The sequence below is a fragment of the Chanodichthys erythropterus genome, unplaced genomic scaffold (assembly GCF_024489055.1).
Source record: "Chanodichthys erythropterus isolate Z2021 unplaced genomic scaffold, ASM2448905v1 ctg000260_np12, whole genome shotgun sequence".
Taxonomy (NCBI): domain Eukaryota; kingdom Metazoa; phylum Chordata; class Actinopteri; order Cypriniformes; family Xenocyprididae; genus Chanodichthys; species Chanodichthys erythropterus.
Genome location: NW_027125656.1, coordinates 80,875 through 107,500, shown reverse-complemented (window position 1 = coordinate 107,500; position 26,626 = coordinate 80,875). Strand labels below are relative to the sequence as shown.

General features: G+C 39.2%; 2 protein-coding genes and 1 pseudogene across 4 annotated transcripts in view; 2 read left to right on the top strand and 1 right to left on the bottom strand.

Annotated features, from left to right (window-relative positions):
* The window catches only part of LOC137015708 (peptidyl-prolyl cis-trans isomerase-like 4), a 7,554-nt gene extending 6,658 nt beyond the window's left edge, over nucleotides 1-896 (top strand). For all 3 annotated transcript variants that reach the window (XM_067380722.1, XM_067380720.1, XM_067380721.1), the window contains one exon: nucleotides 168-896. In XM_067380722.1, the coding sequence (XP_067236823.1) occupies nucleotides 168-341 (174 nt within the window). In that variant the 3' untranslated portion in view covers nucleotides 342-896. The remainder of the gene's footprint in view (nucleotides 1-167) is intronic.
* A 1,691-nt stretch (nucleotides 897-2,587) lies between these two features.
* On the bottom strand, nucleotides 2,588-12,339 carry LOC137015709 (S-adenosylmethionine decarboxylase proenzyme). The gene is made up of 9 exons (XM_067380723.1): nucleotides 12,035-12,339; nucleotides 8,061-8,147; nucleotides 6,985-7,111; nucleotides 6,485-6,587; nucleotides 6,315-6,357; nucleotides 5,920-6,064; nucleotides 5,209-5,301; nucleotides 4,978-5,133; nucleotides 2,588-4,888 (listed from the first exon to the last, which is right to left on the bottom strand). The coding sequence occupies exons 1-9, from the start codon at nucleotides 12,142-12,144 to the stop codon at nucleotides 4,748-4,750; spliced, it is 1,005 nt and encodes a 334-aa protein (XP_067236824.1). The 5' UTR covers nucleotides 12,145-12,339; the 3' UTR covers nucleotides 2,588-4,747.
* Nucleotides 12,340-12,497: 158 nt separating this feature from the next.
* The window catches only part of LOC137015707 (cyclin-dependent kinase 19-like), a 34,725-nt pseudogene continuing 20,596 nt past the window's right edge, over nucleotides 12,498-26,626 (top strand).

Sequence of the window (26,626 nt, the reverse complement as noted above, 5' to 3'; positions counted from 1 at the left end):
GGTCATCCAGGGACTTTTCACCTACTGTTTTATGAATACTATGGATTTAGATGTACTACTCTTGTCACATACTGTTTTTGACTACTATATAGTATGGAAGTAAGCATATTTGGATGGAGCATTAGTCTGGAGAGAACATTTGTTTTCGTTTTTCTCCTGTTTTTTAGGATCGCGATGAGAGTCGGAGAGAAAAAGATAAAGGCAGACAGCGCTCGCGTTCAAGAGACCGAGAGAGACACAAGGAAAAGCAGAGAGACCGAGGCAGAGAGCGAGACGGCGATCACAAACGCCACAGACGGGATCGGAGCCGCAGCCCGAAGAGATCCAAGTACTACAGCTGACCGTCAGCAGAGCTGATTCCTTCATGAGTACAGCTGAGTAACATTATCAGGAGTCATTTCCTACATGTCAAGAAAAATCAGTCCAAATGTTTGTAAATTTTGAAGATTGCAAATTTATGGAATGTTAGTAAAAGCAAAGTTTGTGAAAATCTAAAATGTGTGTTGATGCAAATTTGTGGATCAGCAGCCCTTTGTGTTCAGGAAGTTCATGAGTGTGTGCCTCAACACTGCCACAGATACGCTTTCCGTTCTCAACAAAAACTTCTGTTCCTTTTCAAGTCAAAAGAAAAAAATATAAAAAATACACTTGAAATGTGTCATCGCACCCATTATTACGCCTCATTTCTCAGTTAGTCCTGGTCATTAAAGGTGCAGTAAGTGATTTCTGTTGGTATTTGAAATCAAGCCAAACAAACACGCCCCTCCCTTCATTGCTCCGCCCCCAAAACGCAAGAGCGGATGTCTCTTCATCATAGCAGAAGTGAAGATGAAGGAACAAGGAAGAACAAAAAATGAACATGTATTACACACGCGTACATAGATCGTGTCTGAAAGCCCCAATCGATTTATTTTTTTTTTTTTTTTATTGGTTATTTTGAATATATGGAGAATATTTCGTATTTTCCCGTGGGTGCTCCGGGGCTGGAAATATTCAAAATAACAAAAAAAAAAAATCGATTAGAGCTTTCAGACACGATCTTCACCCTGTTTTATAGTTTATTTAAGGACGTTTCTATGGTGATATGTGAATGGCAGATTTGGAGAGCGCATCCAGGTGATGCGCGAGCACAAGTGGCTCTGCTGTCGATCAGACACACGCTCAAACTCTCCTGGCATCAGATATCAGCGAGAGCATGACTTGTGACAACACGAGTGTGCTTTTGGTCGAAATTGTCATCTTTCTGCACGGATATGATGCAAATGAAACATCCAGTTGACATTGATTTGAGCGAACTAGCGCTGAAACGTGTCTTTGAAATCATGCTGAGGAACGTTGTCTTCAGACATGCGCGTCAATCTAACGCTTGATTCTTCTTTCCAGGGAAATAACTAAATGCACACAAACATGTCCCTGCTCTTGATATGCAAACATTAATGAACTTCATTGAACTTTGTGAGGAAAAAAAATATGAGGGCAGATTCGAACCACTGATAATTAGAGCTCGGCTGAACTAAAATACCACCACAAGACCATTAGGGAACACGAAAACTAAGAGCGGATTTATCTATAATGGTGCGTTCAAGTCATGTCGGAAAGATCGCATTTCAGAGCTGGGCACCCACTGGCAGAAACATAAATCGGCGCCTATACGAGTGTATACAGCACCCTCAACACCAATGATGCGTATGGAGCAGGAAGGACCAATCCACATTCAGCATTTCTCAGAAATCACTTACTACACCTTTAAATGGAGACAAGTCTGGGTAGTTGTGGTTAGCTTGGGCTGTCGCACAATCAAATCATTACAAATGGACTCATTTCTTGACAGGACGTTTCGACAGAAATATTTCAGCAGTTATAACTGAACTTCCTGCCAATTTTACAAATCCTCAGCTCATGAATATTAACTGTAGAGCAGGGGTCGTGACCTATGGCACGCGTGCCAACATTCATGCGGAGGGATGATCACTGGCACATGACAACAGCTGAAGAGGTTCATTTAATTTAAATAGTCCCTTGAACTTCCATAAGGACACATTGAGGTAATCATTTGTCAATCAGCCTGTTTTGAGTCCGGAGCTTTATTGTAGATTATTATTAAGGAACATGCTCACTTTCCGTCTCTGTGGGAAAGTAGGTGATCAACCTATTGAAGCCCTACCAATACCAATTGATTTTCAATTGTGCCGTAATGCTCAAAAATACCCAACACTTTTATTACTGGCTACTGTAAATTCTAATCCTATTTTGGTTATAAATGCTGTTGAAATGGCTGCTATAAGCAAAAATGAATGCATTGTTTGTGAATAGTATTGTGGGTGATAAATATGCTGATTTTTAGTTGGTGTGGTGTCAGGTAACAGGTTCAGACTATGATTATAAAATAAGTTCTTTGAAAGGTAAAAAACTTGTGAATATAAAAATTTATATCAGAAATTTATTTTGTAATGTCTATAAATTTGAGTAATGTACCATAAAATGTTTTTATAGCCCAGCATCATATTGATATACAGCAGTGTAAAACAATTTATCAGAGATTTTGCTAAAATTTAATGTAAAAAGTCACAAGTACACAGTTAATAGTTATTAACTTTTATTGAAAGCATCAAGCTCTTAGTACAGATATATTTAGCACATCTTGACCAACCAAGGAAATAGCAAGAGAATTGGAACAGCAAAGTTTCCTCTTCCCAACTTCCTGTGAAATTCCCGCTACAGAACCCCTTCTAGTTTCCTCACCAACCTACACAAGCTGGGAGGAACTAGTAGAAAGATGAAAAAGGTCCAAATCATTTGAAAAGTTCACTCCCCACCTCAGAATAGGGCCAGAAAAAAGAAAAAGTATATATATATACTTGGTCCGCAACATCAATGTATAATGTGTATATGTATAAATCCCACGTATAAAGGCCAGAAAAAAGTTTGAAATTACCAACCCTTCACCGAAAAAAAGTGGCAGGCGTGATATGCGATCATGCTCATGTTAGTTCTCCCAGCAGTGGTCCGTGTGACACCTGTTGTGTCCGTCACACTAAACTGCTTCAGTGTTTCTCTGTAAACATCAGCTCATCTCGACCGGTCCGAGCAGAGCTGCAGTTAGACACATTCATTACTGGAGTGGCGGTCTGAAGGGTTTCTCTCAGAAGCAGGAAGGGGTTTCACAAACCAATCTGTCAGGAGTCATAACAGAAACATCATCCTCAAATAAACACCACACCTGCTGCTCATCACGCTCGGGACCAATAAACCAGGAACAGAAATTAAACATGTGGACGTTACACAGGGCTGAAGCAGAGACACATCCTGCTACACGCTAGTCGCATGCAAGAAAAAAATCTTTCCCTCGGCGCACAAAGAGGGCGTGATCTGGAGAGGTGGACAAACCTGCTGCAAAAAAAATGATAAAACTGCAGTTTATGCAGCGTGGGGTGTGGAATGATCCGGGCCGACCCTGACATGCTCAGATCAGTGCGCGTCTATTGTGTGCTTACCAGCTTCTGTAGAGAAAAAGAGAGAGGACTCATTTTGTTTAGCAAAAGGAAAATGCTTTGCTGTGCGATCGGCACACGAAAGCAAAGTGTCTGTCCAACTGTTTCAATTCAAAAGCAGGCTGGACAGTCCCAGGGTCCTTCACAATGACAGCAGAGAACATGGTTTCTTCTACACCAGCTACATGTTCAGAAAAATCCATCCCGGCTTCTTTCACGTGACACATTGTGACCTTTCAACTAACTGGAGTTCTTTATTTTTTAGACTTAATACATTCACGATAAGGCCTTTTTTCCAGGAAAGGAAGACGACAGTTGACTTTCACCATTATAGTTATATATTGCAGATTATACGTTGACAATTAAGGCAACCATTAAGTAACTCAACGTTTGAAACATTCACTTCTCTAGTACTCCGAATAAAGACGACACCTGGAAAGCTGAAGAAAATCACAGTATTTTGGTTTCTTCAAACAGAAATAGAAATATTAGCAACCTGTACAAAGCTGCTCAGCTTATTGAGCATCTAACGGTCATTGCGTTTTCACTAACCAACGTTAGATGTGTTAAACTACAACAGTCTGTCGACACTGAAGGTGACGGTTAAGTTACTCAACTTTCACAACATTCACTTCTCTACTACACTGAATACGGACGACTGCAAAGTTGAAGAAAACAAGATGAACAAGGAATATTTTTACCTGTTTTTCAGGATATCTTCACAGAAACTTTAGCTAGCTACACACCGTGATTTGTGACTCACATAACCAACGTCACGCATCAAACTGAAGTCGAGGGAAATGTACATTAAACCCCAAAAAATACCTTTTTGCAAACGATGAACTTTTGGTGAAAGCAGTTTCTTTTGGATTGGTCGGTAGACGAGACGGATCTGAGCATGTCAGGGTCCTTGCCTAGTGAGGGCGGAAACCCTGTCTGTGGGGGATGCGAGGGGACGCTTGCAGGAAGGGAAGGGAGCGTTGCATGTATTGGGATGGTGTGACATGCCTCACACACACCACCAAGTTCAAGAACTCTACATGCACTTCAAGATCACAGCAAGAATGGGCTAGAATATCTACAGAGACGTGAGAAGAGCTTTCATGCACAATATCTACGTCATAGGTACAAGAATGCATAAATGTTAAACTCAGGGAAGATCTACAGCCAGAAGACTGCACACACGAACACCGCCTCTCTCCGACGAGACGCCGCCAGCCGCCAGATTTCTTCTTACGCTTCTTCATTTCAGAGGTTCAGCTCTGCTTCTGCTGGCGGCTCTTGGCGTAACTGGTGAAGACGAAGTTGTAGTCGTTGAAGTGGGCCAGCTGGCGGTCCAGGCGGCGGTAGCCCTCGAGTTTCTGAGCCGAAGAGAAAACGCTGCGGCATTTGGAGCTCTGATGGGAATGAGAGGAGAAGCCAAAATGAGAATTAAACATTCACAAGTATTGTGGAAAAAAAGTCACTGTGTTGATTAACAGTGCACCTGGTTGACGAACAGCGTTGTCACAAATTTCCCTGGATTGAAGACATCCACAACCTTGCGGATAAGCTCATCATAGGATGTCTGGGAGAGGTTGGTTTCAAAGCTGACATAAGAGAACTCTGGTTCAGGGGTGATGTGAATCGTCCAGTAAGTTCCCTAGAAAGAGAACCGGTCTTAATCACAAGTTTAGATAACGTTTCTCAAAGAAACAGCCTTAAATGTGTTGCTTACATCCGTCTTCATTCCATTCATGGAGTATCCACAAGGGTTGAACATTGTGGCATCAATCACTGAACCTGGAATCAGGTCACGAATTCCACTCATCTGTGAAGACAAAGACAACATTCAAGCAAGGCTGCGCCATAAATCCATAATTATCGCAGTATAATTTTCCTCAATACAATTATAACAAAAGTTTGATACGATGTTTATGTGCCGAAAACAGAACGCAACAGCGCTGCTCGTTTGATCGCGTCACACGGCTCATTCATCCGCTCGGCTCAAAGTCCAAACGGAAGAGGAAAAAGACTGAAAAAGGATTTTACTGAAGTTAACTCATGCATATTTTAATCATTATAAATATTTTGAATGTTCTACCTCAGATCTGCGAGACGTTAACCTGTTCGGCAAGTGTTTGTCATGTTAAAACAGTCTGGTTTCTGCACCTTTCACCCTGGAGCAGAAATCTGCCTTTTAACTTGAAAGACTTGACATTTATTGTGGTAATTATTGATAGACGGATAATTACAGATTATAATGTTATTATTTTTTGCCGTATCGCCCAGCTCTTCATTAAAGTCACATTTACACGGTACTTCACAGACGTATTTCCAGGGTCTTTGTTTCAACATGACGTGCTTTTTGAAACGTTCAAAGTGTGAACGGACCAATTAAAGAACAGAAATGACACTGCAGAGCAGACGTGTTGAAGGTGAACCGTACACGAGTGACATCATTAGCAGAAACACCGTCTTTCATGTAGAACTGGTCCATCACAGCTGGGTCAAGGTCACTCATCAGAACTTCTAGTGTCTGGTCCGCCTGCTTGTTCTCCCAGTATTCCGGCAGCTCCAGCGTAAACAAATACCTTCAGGACACAGACGACCGGAAAACCATGAACATCTGAATTGTTTTGTTTTAGGAGAAGTCAAATGCTCGACTAATCTAAAATGGGAACAGCTGTATTTACCTAATAATTTATGAAACCATTCTCTAACGTGCTAAAATCTGGTCTCACAGTGAGAGATAAATTCATAATGCAACATTTAACCCTTCCTCATAATGGTTTATCTGCAGTGAGACAGGATTGTGGGAAGGTTAGATGATGTAAACCTCACCAGCAGTCGGAGTTCAGACGTCCCATACAGTAGGCTGCTCCATCTGTGCATCAACAGAGAGTAAATGAATAAATTAAGACACCTTTATTATTCAGTCTGACACAATACTTACTTAGTACTATTTCAAACACAATTTGCTGTGTCTCATTTTCATGGGTGTGAAACCGTACTTGGAAAAATCTGGCTGAGGAACTCGACTTCCTCCTGGAAGTTGCGGTGAGGGAACTCTTGATGGGTGGGCTTCATAAAGTTTTTACGAGAATAGAAGAAATTCTGAAGAGGAAAAAGAAAAAGATGATCAAGTCAAAGATATACACCGAGATATACTGACAGAACACGGTGATGGAAAAAATATGACAGGAAGAAAAATTATGGTTGTGTTTCATCCCATCATTATGTCCCTTTAGCGGCTCTGTACATACTGAACACTACCAATGATTAATCTTTATGAATTTGACATCACATCTAAATTGACTCTCTTCACCGAGACTGTAAAATCTCAAACTCATAAACCTGAACTTCTTACGAATGTTATCGTCGCGCATTACTGCGGTTGGAGATAACGTGCAATAAATTCCCTTCCCTTAACATAAACCCGAGTGTGTGTGTGTGTGAGTGAGTGTGTGTGTGTGTGTGTGTGTGTGTGTGAGTGTGTGTGTGTGTGTGGTACCTCGATGGCATCAAAGCCGCAGTACTCGCGAGCCAGTTCCAGCAGTGGCACCAGTGCCTGCAGTAAGAGGGTGGTTCCGCATGTCTTCAAAATGAAACGTCTCTTGGAGACAAACATGCTACTCTCACTGACAGAGAGAGAGAGAGAGGACTGGGTTATGATCATGTTTTGTGGCCAGCATAAAAAGAATAAACATTGTTATTATATTGCTGTCTATGGACGAGTCATAAACCTCTCGGATTTCATCAAAAATATCTTAATTTGTGTTCTGAAGATGAACGAAGGTCTTACGGGTGTGGAACGACATGAGTAATTAATGACAGAAACTTCATTTTTGGGTGAACAAACTTTTTTTTTAGCCATTTCAGCCGAAATACATAAATGCCAATATCTAAAAAGTAATTATTTCAGACAGCTATGAATAGTTTTGATCCGAATTCCCCCTTTGACCCTTCGTCTTTGTCTCTCAGACCTAATAAATGGCTTAGTGTCCTGCTTAGCACTGCATCTGAATCATTCAGCCCATGACTGCGAGCGTCTCAGATGCCAGTCATTCTAGTCTTATCAGCGTTTGAGTATCTGAGCTGAAACGCTACTGTGCGCTTATCAGCTGTGACTATAAGGTCAGTGTGCAAGCGTTATAATAACAACGTATCAGCATCGTGATATAAACATTCAGAGACACCAAGGCTTTAAGCTCAGTGTCTGTCAGCATTCATTCAACACTTGTACTTAAAGATAGCATGTCTTTAAAGACTATATGAAATGACATTTGCAACATATTTAACCTCTGTAACGATGCATTTGTTCACTGAACAATATTCACAACAAAGCGTGTCTTTAGCATCTTTATCTCAGTTTGGGCAGTAATGTCAGTACAAATAACCAGTCGAGACACTAGTTTTATTATATTCCTCTGTGGGGAGAAATCTTAATTTCATGTTGATTTTTAGGCATTGCTCAGTGAGAGGAGGAGATGAAGCTTTGAAGAGGACTGAAGGATTAGTGCGTCATTACAGTCCAGTCACCTGACCTCAGGACAGACAGACAGACAGACAGACATGTCAAAAGCTCACCTGAGTATATAAGCTTCCTGCTTGTCAGTCTTTGTCACACTTATAATCAAACAATGCACATTCTCCAGAAGTTTGTCCCACTCAAATCTGAAAATGTAGAAAGAGAAAAATTAAGACCTCATTTATTATTATTATTAGGAAACATTATTTTCTACATTAATCTGAGTAGGTAAGCTGCTTTCTATATGTGTATTGTATTATATTTATATTTTTACATACTTATATTTCACTTTCCAAACATTGCAACAAGCCAAAGAAAGACTTTTGACATTCTGCAGAAATAAATAAACTGATTATGTAGCTCATTTAAGGATACAGCACAAATGGTGCAGGATGGGCGTCTGAACGCAGACTGGGTGGGTGTTACGGTGCGTCTCTGAGGTCATGTGCTCTGCGGCACATACGCAGCTGCTGGTTTGCTGAACTCATGTGGAGATCTCAAATTGCACATTTGGCTCAAGCTCAGGTGGCCGTTTGTTGTAAGGGGGTGGCATTCAAGAAGGGTTTATTTTGCAATAACCATCATATTTTTACATGATTTCACCTACAACACCGCTCTTACTTCAAGCAGTTATAATGTTGGTGTCACACAAACATTCGACCACAGAAAGTCGATCACTGGCGTCACATTTTAGGAGCACAAGCAGAAAATTTATGGGCACACCTTAAATCGACCTGCAATGCAATTATTCACTTTTGAAGCACTTTAAGTCATTTGACTATTTCTGCCACAATACCATGGTTACAGTTAGCGTTACCACATTAAATCCATGGTGAATGTTGGTGATTTGTGGACTGAAAAGCTCAATCTGAAGGTTTCCCAGTAGATCTCTCAGCGATCAGTGGGCGAATTTTCAGTGCTGCGTCACGTGATCGAGATCGGCCCGCGAGTAAACTGAGCTTGCGCGGCACGGTCTATTAATGCGAGTGGTTCGGTTTCGTTTGAGGTTTCTCATGTGCAACAGAGATGGCAGCTCTTATCAGTTGGGCCATGTGATGGTGGCACCAGTGCCAAACTTTACTCGCACCAGCAGGAAAAAGGTTGCAAAATGCGAACATTCTGTCTCAGTCCGGAGCCCTGAATCGACCAATCACATTCAAGAATTCCAGAGAAAGGTATTTCCCCCACTCACACCCACTGATCGCTGTGGAGTCACATGGGTGACACACCTATGGAATATATTTGTTACCGTATTCTCAAATAAATAAAGATATGCATATCATCATAATAAAGAGAGATGTGTGACATGTAAAGGCCGAGACACACCGAGCCAATGTCGCAGAACTAGCGGCGGCGAAAACGGACTGTGTTGTTGCTTCTCGCCGGATGCGTCTCGCTCAGAAAGCTGCGCTTGAACACGCCAGAAGGACTCCAGGCGGCTCAAGTTATGAGAATATTCCCACACTGCAATGCTCAGGTAAGATGATGTAAGATTAGAAAAGGCTTCTGTCTGTGCAGTCTTCATTTCTTTGCTCGCTTTCATCACTTTCTCTTTTCTTCTCGTGCACTGAACAGCCAATCAGAGTTCTCTCACCATGTGACCGATGCAGTCGGACGCGGATTCAGCTCAATCGGCTAAAATACGCCCTGATGACATCTATATAGTGCCTGTGGTGTCAGAGCATTAATTACAGTCGTCACAAGGTCAAACTGATTCCAGAATACACCAAAGTGGTAACGTGACTCGCTAGTAACATGCAGATTAGGTTTCTTCTGCATAAACCATCAACATAATTACATAATTACAAAACTACAGGTGGTTTGTTGTTAAAATTATAAAAGGTACACATTAAAGCTGCATGATTAATCATTAAAAGAATGTGATCTCAATTCAAACACCCACATGATCTCATCTCATTCCCTTTGACAAATCACACACATCTGCGCTGCCGCCGACTTAGAGAAAGCTTAGCTCTAGAAACAGCTTCACAAACAATCTCGTCAACCACACACTTACTGTTACAAATATTCAAATTATAACTAAAAGTACTGGGATAAATGTTTATAGTTCGGATATAAACACTGATGTCTACAGTAGTGATCAAAATAGAGCAAGTCACCTTTTGAAAGTAACTTGGCACTTTAAAAAAAGATTGTATCAGTTACATCGTTACACCAGTAGGTGGAGACAAAGTGACTTAATAGTTATTGAATTATTCATGCAAGAGATTCGTTCAAAAACACAGATTCATCCAGTAGTGAATCAAGTGAAGTCTTTGAGTGAGTCGTTGATTCATTCACTCAACCCAATTTTTTAAAAAAAAGAATTCATTCGAATTAAACATTTTAAACAGACTTGCAGCAATTAATATTGTGTCAGAAGCTCTAGTAAATGACATGTATTTTGTTTGGTTTGTCTGTTCAGAATCGCAGGAGAAAATCTCAAAGTATGAAACTGTCATTAAAACATTGCATTTTTAAAATGATCATTTAAACTGTGAAAAAACTATTTCAGTATTAATGTAACTAATGTATAATATATTAAGTGTACTTGTTGATATGAAATATGAGCCGTGATGGCAATTAAAACATTGATTTATTTTTGATCAAGGTGCAATTGTCAAAATAATCAGTAACTGAAAGTATTATTAGATTGTGTGTGTAGAACATGTAATGAAGCGCTTCTCCTCCTGACTGTGCTCAGACTCGAATGATCCTCTTTCTAGTGTCTCAGAGACCGTTAATGCTTTCCCGGAAGTAAACTAATACCCTCATCACTCATCCTGACAGAAACCACAGAGATCAGCTTTCAGGGCTTCAGAGTAATGGAGGATACGGTGATGTGCTCATTCATGTCGTACACTCACTGCATGAGCAGTTTCATTAACGTTATTGACACGTGAAGCACTGAACCTTACAAATATTCCAAAGTATAAATATAAAATACACTGAGAGAGAAAACATGGTAAACTCTTGTTTTTGGAAACTTCTTCCATTATGTCATTTTACGACCCTTTTTTGGTAGAATCACTGTAGGATTTTGCTGTCATTATGATTCATGTCATCACTACTGAACTTTTTTTTGGTAGTAATAGACCAATAAATCTACCAATACTTTGAGAATATCAGTATTGACCAATAATCACGTTCATTAACAGACAATATGCTTATCCAGTCTTATCCAGCAATTTTATGCATCTCATTAGTAATAAAACACGGTTATTGAGGCCACATCCACACCAACACACGTGTTTATCTGCTGTACTGCAGTGTTTGATTGAACATGTTGTTGTTTCGTGTCTGCATTAATTCAGCAGTTCACAGCCACGGACGCGCGCGCAGCTGCGCACAAAGAAATCACCAATGAGCGAGCGGAACCATCGGCCAATCGCTGTGCGGGGGCGGGGCTTACGACGCGTGACGCAGACACGTGACTTTCACATGCAGGCTGCGGATCACCCGCCATGACAGTTCCCAAAAATAGAGTCAGTGACATACGCATGTTCACATCTCTGCGATTAAAGAGCTGCAGAGGAACACGCGCTAAAAGCCCCTGTGGAAACGAACATTACACCCCATACACGTTATATCTGGCGGTGGAGAAAAGAGGCCAAATCCGCGCAGAATCCATTCATTAGTGCAGATAATATGATGCGTTTCTATGGCGCCATGTCAGCTAACGTTAGCTGTAGCTACAGGCTAATCTATTGATCAACATTCAGTCACTGAAGCGAATCGATAACTGAAGCAGAGCTGATCAAACACAGCGAACATCAATCTGATCGAGAGATGGTGGAGGACAGCAGGAGATGTGTCTGCAGGAGCTCTGGAGCTCATGACAGCTCAATGAATGGCTGAAGGGGGATGGTGTCAAAAACGGCTAAAACTGCTGATCGCGCCGCGGTGACAGAGCCACGCGTCAATCATCCTGCAGAACCATTACTGTGACTGTCGCGTTTTACGCGTTTTTCAACAGCAGGGAATCAGATCAGTTAGATGCAGCCTGACTGAACTATCGTTAGGACTCACTCACCTGGGGATAGCGCGCAGATCCCCGGCTCCTTTGGCTTCGTCTTGTCGGGAGAACCACACCTCCAAGAGCTTCTCGGTCCCCTCGAAGAAGTGTGCACTGCTCTCTTCCATCGTGAGACAAACAGACTCCAACAACAGAAATTAAAGCGTCGGATGGAATCCCAATTAATTAGTCCTTTATTGGTAACGTTAGTTATAACTTATTAGCTTAGTTACAGTCCTTGAGCAGTCCAGATGTAGTTGCCGTGTTTTTTACCGTCTTCCCTTTTGCAGAGAATACCGTGGGCGAGTGCTAGCTAATATCGCCGGCCATACTGTGTAAGCGCAGAGAAGCAGCTGCGCGGGGCTTTTATTACCTGCTCGACAACGTCATCGTCACTGTGGCCAATCACGGCCGAGAGGCAGCCCCCGTGTCAGCAGCGATTGGCTGTAACTGTTGTCAGTCAGATTAGAGGTTGCGTAAAGGTACACGAGTGTCGCACATGCCCTTGTATAGACGAATTAACGTTTGCTTTGCTATAACGCTGCGCGTAAACAAGTAACTGGTGTTCGTTTATTCACTAGTCTATTGAAGAAAAATTGTGTATTTTACACTTTTTATTTATTATGCGGCACTACTTTGAACGTTTTGAGTTATTAATGTACTCATTGTAGCTAATGTAGAGATTGTACATACCAACAACCAGAAAAAAATGTGCATTTTTGAAAGGGAACGGAACGGCGTCCACATCGCGGTTTGCGCGTTGTAGTTTTACACGCGTCCTGTTTTCGTTAACTCCAACCGGCGGATTGATCTGAGAGCACTACAGTTCCCAGAAGGCCATCCGCAACAATAAAATACGTCACAGAGCACGTGACCGTTAAGTGGAGCCGACCAAAATCCCAAACAAGGAAATGGTGGGGTAATAAAACGATCGGATCATTTAATTAATGCATGTAATAATTAATATTTTATTTTATTGTAAATTAAGAAATATTTATGGGTTAAAATGGACTACGACTTCAAAACGAAGCTCGCCGCCGAGAGGGAGAGAGTGGAAGATCTGTTTGAATATGAAGGTTGTAAAGTGGGTCGCGGCACATACGGGCATGTTTATAAAGCGAAGCGTAAAGACGGGTAAGACACGCGATTGATTGACGCGCTTCTGCTGTCACTGATGTTGAATTAATTCCGACCGTGTGTGATTGTTTTTGTTTTCATGGACGCGCTTCAGCGGTCCACCCCCAAACCAGCGTGATGTTCACTGTTTGTGCAGGAGTTCACGTGCTTATATATCCCTCCATGCAGCAGTTCATGTGTTCATGAGTGCAGGAGTTTCTCTGCTTCGATGTTCAGCAGTTCATGTGTTCAGAAATCCAGCAGGAGTTCAGATGCTCAGTGCGCGCGCGGTTCTCCTGGTTTGTGCAGAAGTCTATGGCAAGCCAAAGTACTCACAAACGCCTGGTCGGACGTCTGATTGCACACTGACGCGTCAAAAGCGCGCGTTTTGGCAGCAAAACGCGCGTCCTCGACGTGTGATTTGCGTTAAGAAGGCGCGTTCTTAACGCGCGCTTTGGTATCATGGAAAACGCGCTTCAAGAACGCGCGTTTTTGTGTACTTAAACGCGCGTTCTCGACGTGTGATTTGCTATTAAAACGCGCGTTCTTGACGTGCGCTTTGGAGTGACAAAAAAACGCGCGTTTTTGACGTGCGTTTATCATAACGAAAATGGGCGTCGAATACGTGCGTTTTGAGTCAGACAAAACGCTCGTTATGAACGTGTAAACAGGTAAACCAAACAGACACTGCAAACGTGTGTTTGAAGTGTCCATCAGGCGAAGAGAACGCGCTCTTTCCTTAGTGTTCTCAAAAGTGCACGTCGAAAGCGTGTGCTCTCTCTTTAGGGCTTTGAGTCTGTTATAGGTTTAGGACAGCATTATCATTAAACTCAACCAAAACAACATGGAATTATCAAGGATAAATTTGGCAGATGATTATAATTGTTGAGTTATAATCCAGTATAATTAATATGAAATATGCATATAAACACGTAAAACTATTATTTAAAATAGCCGTGGGGGATGACAGGATAAATATACCTTCGATCAAGGCCAAAAGTTTGTAAGGAGCCAATAAAATACTACACCACATGTATGATCATCCTGGCTATATATTACGGTGGCGTATTGCCTCATACATAATATTTTTTCCACTCAATTATGTCGTTAAGACATCTTTTTCTCATAATAACGAGATGTTATGTCGTTAAAACGACATATTTTGTAGGCATATATGACGTGAACATATAGGCTACCTTTATCTGATCTATAATAGAGAATTTATCTTAGATCAGTGCCTTTATATTTGCTTATGCTTTTCGAGTGCGGAAGTGTGATAAAGTAAAATACATTTCAAATATAGTGTAAAATACATTTCGATGCCTGTATCGATGGCAATGCCCATAGAATAATGAACACAATATTATAGCCTATGCAGTTTCTAGCCTAATAAAAGAGAAAAAAATTATCATTGGTGTTTCAGTCGCATTTTATTATAGGCCTATTCAAAAATAATATAGCTAAAATACCGGTAAACAGGCCTGACACTACGGATACAACAATAATGCTATATTGTCATTGACCTATTTATCAAAATAAAACTGATAAATGAAAGTGGAGACAATAGCCTACCTCCAAAAATATCTACATTACTTTTCCAACATTTGTGTCATTATTCTTAAAAGGTTTATTGGCCTCGATGAGTCTGAGACTCCCGGTCAGAGATTGTGTCTCAGACGGCATTAAATAATTCGTGAATATTTGTAAATATTCGTGGCTCAAACAGCTGGAAAAATGACTGTGGCTGTACTGCAGTTCTGTGGGTGTTTTGTCTAGGCAAGGATATTAGCCTATAGTTAACTAAAAAAAAACTATTCAAAACATTTATGCTAATCGAAATAAACCTGAAATTTAAGAAAATATAGCCTAAATATTAGTTGAAAATTTCAATATAATTTCCTTTCTCCCCCTGAGGCGATCCTTTCATTAACCGACAAGATTATGTTAAATTAGAATTAAGCGAAATTAGAATGAGGAAAAAATCCCAGGGGTTCAGTTTTAGCCTAGGCTATATAGAAGAAACAACAAAACAGGAGGATTCATTGCATCGCATGCAGCGCTTCTGTGAACGGAGAAGAAACGAGATAAAATCTTATAAAAGGAATAAATAGCTTCTTCCTATATAGCTAGGCATACACAAAATATATTAAACCTAAATAATTAACATATTAAGAAAATGAAAGAAAAAAGTACAAGTACAAAGTTTCGACAAGTAGACCATCTAATATGCTGAGTTTCCATTCATTTTTGAGAAGTTCACGGAAAGGCATTGCTTGTCTTTATTTTTCAAGCAATGTTTTATTGTGTGAGTACAAATAATAGTTACAATAATAGTTATACCTACACAGATTGTAATGGTATTACTCTTATGACCATAAATGTCTGAGTATTTTAAGTTGTTTACGCTTTTATAAAAATAAAAAAAAATCAAGTGAACGCGCCGGCGCCATAGACTATCAGTTTTAGTAGCTAGCCTACTATAACTTGACTTCACAGCCTGTTTATTGTCAAAACAAAATACAGTCAACCAAATACAGAAAAAGTTCCACTGCTCATTTTAAATATCTGTGTACAATCAGAGAGTTTAAATAATAAATAGGCTATAGCATCTAAATACTAGTGCATATGGAAAATATATATTATATTTTTCATTATTGTTCTGTTTTTCTGAATACCATTAAATTGAAAAGATTTGTAGGGGAACTAAAAATACCTAAGTAGTGGTGCCCCCTATGGGATTAAATGCCCCTATGAAAGCATTGTTTAACAACATAGGCGTAAATATATTTTAACGTCCAAGTGCTAAAAAAACAATTGGATTTGTGCCGAATGAGAGCCCAACAGTTTCGATTTAAATAATATTTTAGGCTTTAAAATAAATATTGTTTGTAATGAATGCTATAATTTGTTTATGATTATTTTATACTTTTTATAACTATTTTCATTATGAATACCATTATGGATTTGTTGTGGAAATAGCCTAAAATACATGTTTAAAGCTTAATGCTTGTGTAATGTGTGACATAGAAGACCAAACTCAGTAAACACCATACTAAACCATACTATGTACAGCAAAGCAGATGAGCCTAATATGAACGCAGTTCGTTTAATTAAGTGTTTTTCTCTTATAGAAAACCGTTATAAAGAAAAAGCTTAAGGTCTCTTAATGTAGCCTACTAAGTGATAGGCTATTAAAATATCAAATTCTGCACGAATACATTTTTCTGTGTAGTACCTATGCTTTCTTAGTAGGCTACAGCGTTTAATATAAGCTATGTCTACACATTTTTCTGGACATCGCTCATTGTTTCTACCTTAATAGGCTACATTGTTTAAATTAATGTTAGCCAACTACATATAGCCTATGTATGTACGCTATATATGTCTGAAATTAGGCCATAACTTGTACAGTCACCTTTGATAACAGATTATGTACTCCAAATTGTAATGTTAAAGCATTTCCTAAAGCTGCTTAAAACTATAGGACTGCGTATTGTGAAAAGCGCTAAACAAAATAAATGTAAATTGAACTGATATGAGCTCTATAGATCAGATAAAGGTATAAAGGTATTTTTCGTACACGTACAAAATATGTCGTTTTAACGACATAACATCTCGTTATTATGAGAAAAAGATGTCTTAACGACATAATTGAGTGGAAAACATATTATGTATGAGGCAATACGCCACCGTAATATATAGCCAAGATGATCATACATGTGGTGTAGTATTTTATTGGCTCCTTACAAACTTTTGGCCTTGATCGAAGGTATATTTATCCTGTCATCCCCCACGGCTATTTTAAATAATAGTTTTACGTGTTCATATGCATATTTCATATTAATTATACTGGATTATAACTCAACAATTATAATCATCTGCCAAATTTATCCTTGATAATTCCATGTTGTTTTGGTTGAGTTTAATGATAATGCTGTCCTAAACCTATAACAGACTCAAAGCCCTAAAGAGAGAGCACACGCTTTCGACGTGCACTTTTGAGAACACTAAGGAAAGAGCGCGTTCTCTTCGCCTGATGGACACTTCAAACACACGTTTGCACTGTCTGTTTGGTTTACCTGTTTACACGTTCATAACGAGCGTTTTGTCTGACTCAAAACGCACGTATTCGACGCCCATTTTCGTTATGATAAACGCACGTCAAAAACGCGCGTTTTTTGTCACTCCAAAGCGCACGTCAAGAACGCGCGTTTTAATAGCAAATCACACGTCGAGAACGCGCGTTTAAGTACACAAAAACGCGCGTTCTTGACGCGCGTTTTCCATGATACCAAAGCGCGCGTTAAGAACGCGCCTTCTTAACGCAAATCACACGTCGAGGACGCGCGTTTTGCTGCCAAAACGCGCGCTTTTGACGCGTCAGTGTGCAATCAGACGTCCGACCAGGCGTTTGTGAGTACTTTGGCTTGCCATAGAAGTCCACATTCTCCTGAAGCAGGAGTTCATTAATGCATGTTTGTGTGTGCAGAAGTTTATACAGCATGTGTGTAGGAGCTCAAATGTTCATCAGTGTGAGTGTTCATTCATGCATCGGTTGTGCAGGAGTCACTAGATGAAGCAGAACCAGAGATTACACCAGGTGAATGGTGCCGTATGTGCAGATACTCTAGTGACAGCGCGGGTCTGTTAGGAAGACACTGCAGTTGATCTGAATCAACCCTAATGTGAGTTTAATAACTGATATACTAGATTATTTGCTAGTCATACTCCTAGCAAAACAGAAAAAAGTGACTGACTGCACACTGAATCCAAAAAGAATCCAAAATGTATTATATAAATTGCAATTAAAAGTGAATTAAAAACAGGAGCAGGCGTTTCAGCAGATTGCTATCCTCAGTGCTCAAAACGCAACAAACGATCACCCTCTTTCTAGAAAGACGAGCAGTTCAGGCGGTGTTTTGATCCAGTCATACTCGTATAAATGTGAAGGAGGCATTCTCTTGATTGACAGCTAATGTGTTCACGCCACTCGCCTTCGTTCACGACGGTCAGGACGAGGCCTTTGACCTCTTGAACCCCTGATGTGTCTGTGCAGGAGTTTCTGTCTCTCATGCTGAAGCTGAATCTTGATTTGAGATCTAGAAAGTTTAAATTGAAATGCTGCTTCAATTTAATTGAAATGGTAACCACACGCAGAGGAATATTAAAGCGTTAGTTCACCCAAACATGACTGTCTGTCATTAATTCCTCATGTCGTTCCACACCTGTAAGACCTTCAATCATCTTCAGAACACAAATTAAGATGTTTTTGATGAAATCCGAGAGGTTTATGACTCGATATCTATAATCAACACTTTCAAGGTCCAGAAAGGAACTAAAGACATCGTTAAAACAGTCATGTGACTGCAGTGGATCAACCGTAATGTTATGAAGAGACGAGAATACTTTTTGTGCGCAAAAACAAAACAAAAATAATGACTTTATTCAACAATCTCTTCTGTTCTGTGTCATTCTCATACGTTGTTTACGTCCAGCGCTTCCAGGTTCATCGTCAGAACGCCGACTCGTTATTGGCCGGCTCCTGCGTCAGAATCACGTGTGTGTCGTGCTGATCACGTGACCAGCTTTGGCCAATACTGAGCCGGCGTTCGGACGTAAACATGGAAGGATGCGTCACCTGCGTAAGATAATGACACTGCAGTAAACTAGATCAGTATCAGAATATCATATTAATAATTGCTGGACGACGACACACTGAAACACTGCAACTAAACCCAAAGAATTCACAACGTTTTATTCCAGTAGTTTTCTCTTTATATCGTATGACAGTCCCAGTAATAGTTATTAATGTCGTGCGCGCTGAAGCTTCACTGCCGCTTCAGTTCAATAACCGTAAATGAGTTCAGATCGGCTGTACAGAAGTCAGTCGTTATTCACTTTGAGTTCGTTCAGTTTAATTCAAACCAGTCAGAAGTTACTCGGCACAGAGGGACTCAACATGCACGATAGACCTCATTCCTTCACCACAAAACAACACAAACTCTTAAATGTCAAGCATACCTTCACTCAAAAACACATGACATCACCTGATCTGGCCCTGTGCAAGGCATGCTGGGGACTGAACGTCCATCCACTGCCCAGTTTCAGTTAATTCATGGAGTCCCATCACAAATTAAGTAAACTTCAACTTTACATATTTAAGCAGATGAATGAAATTAAGCTGTGGAAAAATTGTGTTGCTTGTTTTAGTTAATTTTAATGAAATGAATTGAAGTTTAGCCGCTGAGGCAGACGACCTGTCTCTTAATTTGTTCATCCTTCGCTAACTCTGAGAAGAAGTTCAGCTGGGACCCGCTCCGGGATTAGTATGGAGTTGACAAAACCAAACCCATCCGATCAGATCATGACACTAATAATCATCAACTTTCTCTGTCAGCTTTGATTCACTGGAGCGCATGAACGTGGAAGTGACATCAGCAGCAAACAGCCAATCACATGCCTTGAGAAACTGATTCACTCCTCGCTTCGCTCTTCTGCCGAAGATTAAGAGAAAATATGACATTTAAAAATATATTATATTCTGTATATTTTTATATTAATTTAAACGAATAGTGTAATATTTTTTAAACTAAAGTGTGATGGATTAAAGGTAAAATAATTCTATAAAAATATAGAAATCATACAAAATAATTATAAATAATCATTGTGTAAAGCCAGATGATTTTGTCCTCACAAATGTATGAGGAAGTGACCTTTAATTCGGAGCGAGAGAAGTTTTGAGATTTTGTATTGCAGTGACAGGCTTTAGGTGTAGACATATATAATTGTGTTTATGAACTGATATTTTCTGTGACTTTTGCTGTGAACAATCAATGTATTGAGATGAATTACAGCTTGCTTATTATTTAACACATCATGTATTTATTGTAAATTAACTTTAATGATATTAGCTGATGTGTTAATACTTGATTAGTACTTTTAATGCCATATCATTTAAATATATTGTTATTCACGTCAATATTTTTTTATGAAATATAATTTTACTGAAATACATCACTAATAGTGTATTAGAGTTTGTAATGGTTTATTGGGTGTAGATGTGTGTGCTCAGCTGCAGTAATGTTGTGTTTGCGTTCACAGGAAGGATGAGAAGGAGTATGCACTGAAGCAGATCGAAGGCACTGGTATTTCCATGTCTGCCTGCAGGGAAATTGCTGTAAGTTGCTCAAATGCTTACGTTTTTAACTACTTGTTTTTACCACATACTATTTTTTTTATCACACCTCAGTTTTTAAAGGCACAGTATGTAAGTTTCACTTACTCAAAACAACGATAAAGGCATAGCTTGACGGATCATGAATCATGGGAGTTGTCATCTTCGCCTCCACAGCAGATGGAAATCAGTCGGACAGAAGTCCTGTTCATGGATGAGCCGATGTGTTCAAGGTTTATTAACATTATAGTATGAAGCAGGGCAGGCCGAGACATTTACCTGCTGTTTTTATTATGCTGCAGTCGCTCCTTTTGTTTTGATCACTTCAATTCTAATGAAACATCTGCTGAATTACAACTCGCTCACTCTGACGCATTGAAACTGGGGTAACGCTGTTTTCTTAGTCAAAACAATCATACTAAAATACATGTGAGTGGGCTGAAAGTTGTGTTGTAATGTTACTCTGTGCGTTCGCTCGACACTTGATGTACACTGCAGTACAACAAAATATTTAACATTCTTCTAGTGATTTTTGGATATTTTATTCCAAAAATATTAAATTGTGGTAAACAATAACATGTTAACATAGGAACCAACTATGAATCAATGTTTAAAATGCAACTTTGACATTGTTTTGAAAATATAACCATAATTCTCAAATATTATTAATATGTATTATTTTGTTATCTTTAACCAACACAATGCCATGACTAAAGAAGTAAACCCTTTTACTTTTGCTTGGTACCTGGAAAATAACATTTGTGTTTAGTTTTGTCTAGAGCATTTGGGTAAAAAAAAAAAGAAGCTTGTTACGAGTTATTTATCTTTGCCAATGCTTTCATACCAAAGTGACTGAAATGCACATATCACAGACATGGGTCGCACGAAGGGTTTTTGGGATTACTGTGAGCTAAGAGTAAATCTAGATTTGGGAATGTTGAAGAGTGTCTTTGAATGCGGATGGTGAGTATCCGTTCTGCCGGTTGGTTTGAATCGACCTGAAGAAAACCAGTAAAATCAAGCTTTAGTCAGTGGAATTTAACGACTATTTGATCTTCAAAAGAAATGACATTATGGGACGTTATATGTTGCTTGTTTGAGAAGAAGATAACCTTAGACTTTTTTGCCATTCATGGTATACAAAAGGCAGGTTAAAGGGATAGTTCACCCCTGAAATTAACATTCTGTCCTCATTTACTCATCCTCAAGTATTTCCACACCTGTGTGAATTTATTAACACAAAGAAAGATATTTGAAGAATGTCAGTAACCAAACAGATCTCGTCCCCACTGACTTACATAGTATTTATTTTTCCTACTATGGCGAGATCTGTTTGGTTACTGACATTCTTCAAATTTCAAATCAAATTTTCCTTGATCTTTTGTGATATAAGATCTGGATTTACTAAATGCTGTAACTTTCAAATCTCACAATTTCTTTTCAAAAAGTTCAAATCCCTCTGAGAAAAATCTCTGGAAAAGTATCTCATTACAAACTAACACAGTTTGTGTAATGCATGAGACTGCTGCCCACATTTATCCAGTGACCCGCCCTTTCACAATGAGTTTCAAAGGTAATAATCAGGGAGATAATAATAATAATAATAATAATAATGACAACAACAAGGTCATAATAACAGAAGTGAGGTCAGCCACCAGATAAAAAAAATGTTCACTATGAAAGTAATCATTGTTAGGCATACTATAATTAAATGACCAAAAACAAATTGTGTGTGTAAGCTGACGTTTTGGGTGATTTGGTACAATTAGACAATTTGAGACAGTTTTATGTAGCTTTTATTTGGCAGGTTTGAAAAGTGCAAAATATACAACATAAGAAGAATCCAGAGGGAAATATTGAGATGATAATCAGGTGAGATGGAATATTTGCCTGTTGATGAAAGTAAAGGTCAGAAAGAGACTTTCAGCATTTCTTGTATGCGCTGTATTTAATGAAGAGCTTGTTATGAAGGATGTTCTCACCGGCGCGATGAATCCGATCTTCAGCCAGATGGAACTTGATTTAAATATTATGAATGTTCCGATCCAATGTGACCTCTGCCCTGTAACGCTGTCTGAATCACAATCATGCAGTGTTTGCTGTTGGCCAGAGCCGAACTGGGTTTCTCCATTCTGACCCGCTGTCGCCTCTGGCTTGCTTAGTTGGGGACACTTAATATTCAGGAATATTACTGATCTGACTGAACTGAGCTGGACCATGACATCACTCCTCCAGAGCTGCTGTGTAGATAAATTAACTAAAATAATAACTAATGATTTCTACAAATGAATCAATAATGAACTAAATAAGCTGGACAATGACACCATTTTCTCTAGAACATAAAATTATGTTCCTGTTATCACTGTTAAGCTGCTTTGACACAATCTACATTGTAAAAAGTGCTATATAAATAAAAGTGACTTGACTTAAATATCCATGAATACATTTCCAAATTCCCGACATCTACATTAGGTCGTCCAGACATTATTCACCTACTTTTATACTATATATGCATAAAGGTGTGCTGCTCATTTGACACACTTTGTACATATTATATAGAAGGTAAGTAAACATATTCAGCTATTATATATATAAATCAAATGAATCAAGTAACTGACAAAAATCATCACGTGCTGATTCATCAACAATCTGACAAACATATCCAGATGAAACAGATGAAGTCGGAGGTGGGAATATCCCATTGAAATGTCCCACTTCTGACCTCCCTGTGTTCCAGTCAGTCATTTGTCACGATCACATGTACATCACACCGCATGATATATTTGTTATTAATAATATAATTCATGGGCTTTCAGTGATAAACAGGCAGGGAAAACAAAACACAATAAACAGGGAAACAAGGATCCAACACTCGAGTAAAACACTCTCAAACGGTTGATACAGAAATGCATAACAACTGCTGAAATAAAACACTTGCATTTTATGGAAATATAAGATAAAATGCTGCTATTTTTCTGGTATTATTGTTTAGTTGGGCATGCAGGAAACATTTAAATGGTCTTATGTCGTAGTTGATGCTGCTTTTGACATCGAGTCAGATTATGTTGTAAACACAAGTCACCTTTATTTATAAAGTTCTTTATACAATACAGATTGTTTCAAAGCAGCTTTACTGTGATAATAATGGTTCAGTGATGGCTTCAGCAGCTCTAAAAGAAACCTGTCATCATTCAGCTGAAGTCAGTTCAGTGTTGATTCAGTTCCGCTGTAAAGATCATCAATTATTAAATTACTGAGGAAGTAGGATAAACACTATTGTTCCTAAATAGCACAAGGACTAAGCAAGAGTGAAATGCGGCAAAGTCTGTCCATATTGTGCTCTTCGTGTCTGTGTGCTGAAGAACAAGTTCAGGCTGATCTTACCAGTTTCTGCAGCACATTTTCGTGTGGATTGTTTTCTGCATTTGTCACAGTGTAATGCAGCTTTACAAATAGGCTGTTATGGATTAAAGGATGGGGTGCTGTGCCTTTCCAAACACCACTCATATATGGCTCATAAATGTTTGTGCTTATTTGTGTTGGACTGCGATGAATGCTCTGTATCGCCACACAAACACAAGCGTGTGTGATCTGATCTCTGGATTGTGGGTGTGTGAACTTTATTCTCAAACACAATGTAGATAACCTCTTTAGTTAATATGAACTAAGAATGAACACAGCATTTATTAATTTAATTTAAATTAATGTTAATTTCAGCATTTACTAATACATTATTAAAATCAAAAACTGTCTGCTTTAGTTAATGCACTGTGAACTAACATGAATGACTGTATTTTTATTAGCATTAGAAAAGATGAATAAATACTGTAACAAATGTATTGCTCGTTGGTAGTTCATGTTAGTTAATGCATTAATTAATGAGACCATTATTATTGTAAAGGTTTAGGGTCTTTCTCTTGGTCTCAGTTATTCTCTCTGAAATGACAGAATTGTGATCGCATGCCTTTTAAGGTGTGGTCATCCTTGAACAGTCTGATCTCGAAACAGGTTTACAGACGAACACACTGCTCTGGGATGAGGGCGGTCATGGCCTTTATTGTGACTGCAGTCACGCAACCTTAAAGCTACGTCACACAATAACACTGTCAGGATCATGTTCTGCTTCTGTTCTCCTCCTCTGTCGGTTGTCATGGTTTCTGATTACTGCGCACCTGTTCCCTGCTCTGTTGATTATCAGCTGTGTCTGGAATCGCCCCCATACCCTCATGCACTATTCCCTACGTTACTCCACTAATATAGTCCACTTGAGGCAGTGAATGGAAACGAGTGAATTCGGACACTGGGTGCCGGAAGGGCTGCCGCTGTGCTTGCTGTTTAATAATCGTTTGACACTGCAGCTCCAGCAGAAATGAAAAGATTTATCTTGAACTATGACCCTTACTTCAGCAATTCAATAATCAATCAAAAAAGAATTTATGGACTTTGGACCAGCGATTTGGAAAATGGATGGGTGATTCAGCTGCGGCGCCACCTTCAGGTCAGACACGGGTATTTGTTCGCCAGTGCATTATGGGTATTCGCTAGCCGTTGAGTGTACATCGGTTATACACTCATTATTGCGGTGCATTGTGCGATTAAATGAGTGCACTTGATTATGTCCACTATGGCTTTGGACACCACTACAAATGGCTGTCCCCTCAAAGTGCCCTATTTAAGGGAATAGGGGTGATTTCGGACACAGCCCATGTTTATTTAAGTTTTCCTCAGTTCAATGTTCTGCATCGTTAATGGTTAATATTTGTAGTGTTTCATGTTCTTGGTGTTTATTAAAAGTATCTTCATTCTGCATCTTCTTTGTGGATTTCACTACACTAAACCTGTGACAACACCCCTGTGCACAAAGCGTATTTTTTACAACCTCTTTTTTTCTTGCAACATGTTTATTGTTTGGAATTTGTATGATTTTTTTAATGAAATGTTCAATGCTGACTGTATTTTTTTTACATTTACAAGTCTACTAGGTCATGTTTAGGTGTTTGGTTGCTAGGGTATTGTTGTGCAGTTGCTAAGAGGGTGTTATGGGTGGTTAATTTCTGGCCCTAGTGGCATAGAAGTTTAATAATTCAGTACATACAGAAATATGAGCATTAGTAATTTTTATTTTTGGTTAGCATTAATTAAAAACAACATGTCAGGTCTAAATCTTGAACAGAACTATACCAAACAGTAGGAACTTGTTTATTCAGCACGCCAAGTTTCTGTAAGAACACAGAACTGATTCAGTAGCAGCACAATCAGCTCAGGTCTTTCCTGAGATTGAAAACAACTGCATAACAACATTGTTGTTGGGCTTTAAACGTCACGGGTGTTGAGGTCTCAGAAGGCCACACTGAGTCACGGCACTGAGCATTGTTGTTGCTCTGCTTGCAGACCTTTGTTCATTGAGTCTTGTTTAAATTGTTTAAATCGGAGTGATTCTTTGTCTTGTGTAGCTGACTACAGTTCACATACTGTTGTTACCATCAAACACTCTCTCTCTCTCAAAATACAAACTCTTTTTTACTTTGTTGAAATGGCAAAACAATAGTCATATTGTTCCAGGGCTGGGTGAGAGGGGACAGGTGTTGAAGTTTCTCTAATATAGGTTGGAAGTCGTTATTTGGACTTGTTTTTTGAGGTCTTTTTTATATAGCTACATGCTGTTTGTGTTTTCTAGTTTTATTAGTTCCATTTAGTGTAAAAATACCTCTAAATAAATCAAACTCTATAGACCTTATGCACCAGAGAAACAAGTGCACCGCCATCTTTATAATATTGTCTTTGAACTTCTGTTTTTGTAGCTCTGTATATTTCTATGGCATCGCTGTCAACGAATATTTAGCTAGTTAATGAAAGTTATCATGAGCATTGTAATGTTTAAAGCAGATGTCTTAACAAATATCAGTTGACCGGGAAGATTTTAAAACGAGCAGTTCATTCATAAATTCGTAAGATCGCTGTGGAAATACAAACCGGAAGACGAAAGACAACGAGCTGAAAAGGGGCGGAGCTACATAAGGTCATAGCTATCAGATGATATTGTTTATATTTAAAAAGATTTTGCCCCCTTAAGTAGCCTCCGTGTACATAAAAAAGTGCTCATTGTACACTTTCACACTGAACGAATCTAACCAAAAGGAACATTAAAAAAAATTTTTCCACCAAAATGTCACTGCACTTTCATCAAGCTAGCGGGGCGGATCCGTTATGTGTGCTTTCTCCCGTGTGTGCCGTTATAACGTGATCCTTTTCTCAGCATGCTTTGATGAATAAAAAGTTAAAAAAAGAGCAGCATTCATTTAAATTAAATCTTTTGTAAC

Bases quoted from the DNA above. Each gene is read 5' to 3' on its own strand.
- LOC137015709 (XM_067380723.1), bottom strand. From the start codon at position 12,144: ATGGAAGAGAGCAGTGCACACTTCTTCGAGGGGACCGAGAAGCTCTTG. The intron at 8,148-12,034 runs GTGAGTGAGTCC...CTACATTTTCAG, and splicing joins GATCTGCGCGCTATCCCCAG to ATTTGAGTGGGACAAACTTC. The intron at 5,302-5,919 runs GTACGGTTCACC...TTGTCTTCACAG, and splicing joins CTGCTAATGATGTCACTCGT to ATGAGTGGAATTCGTGACCT.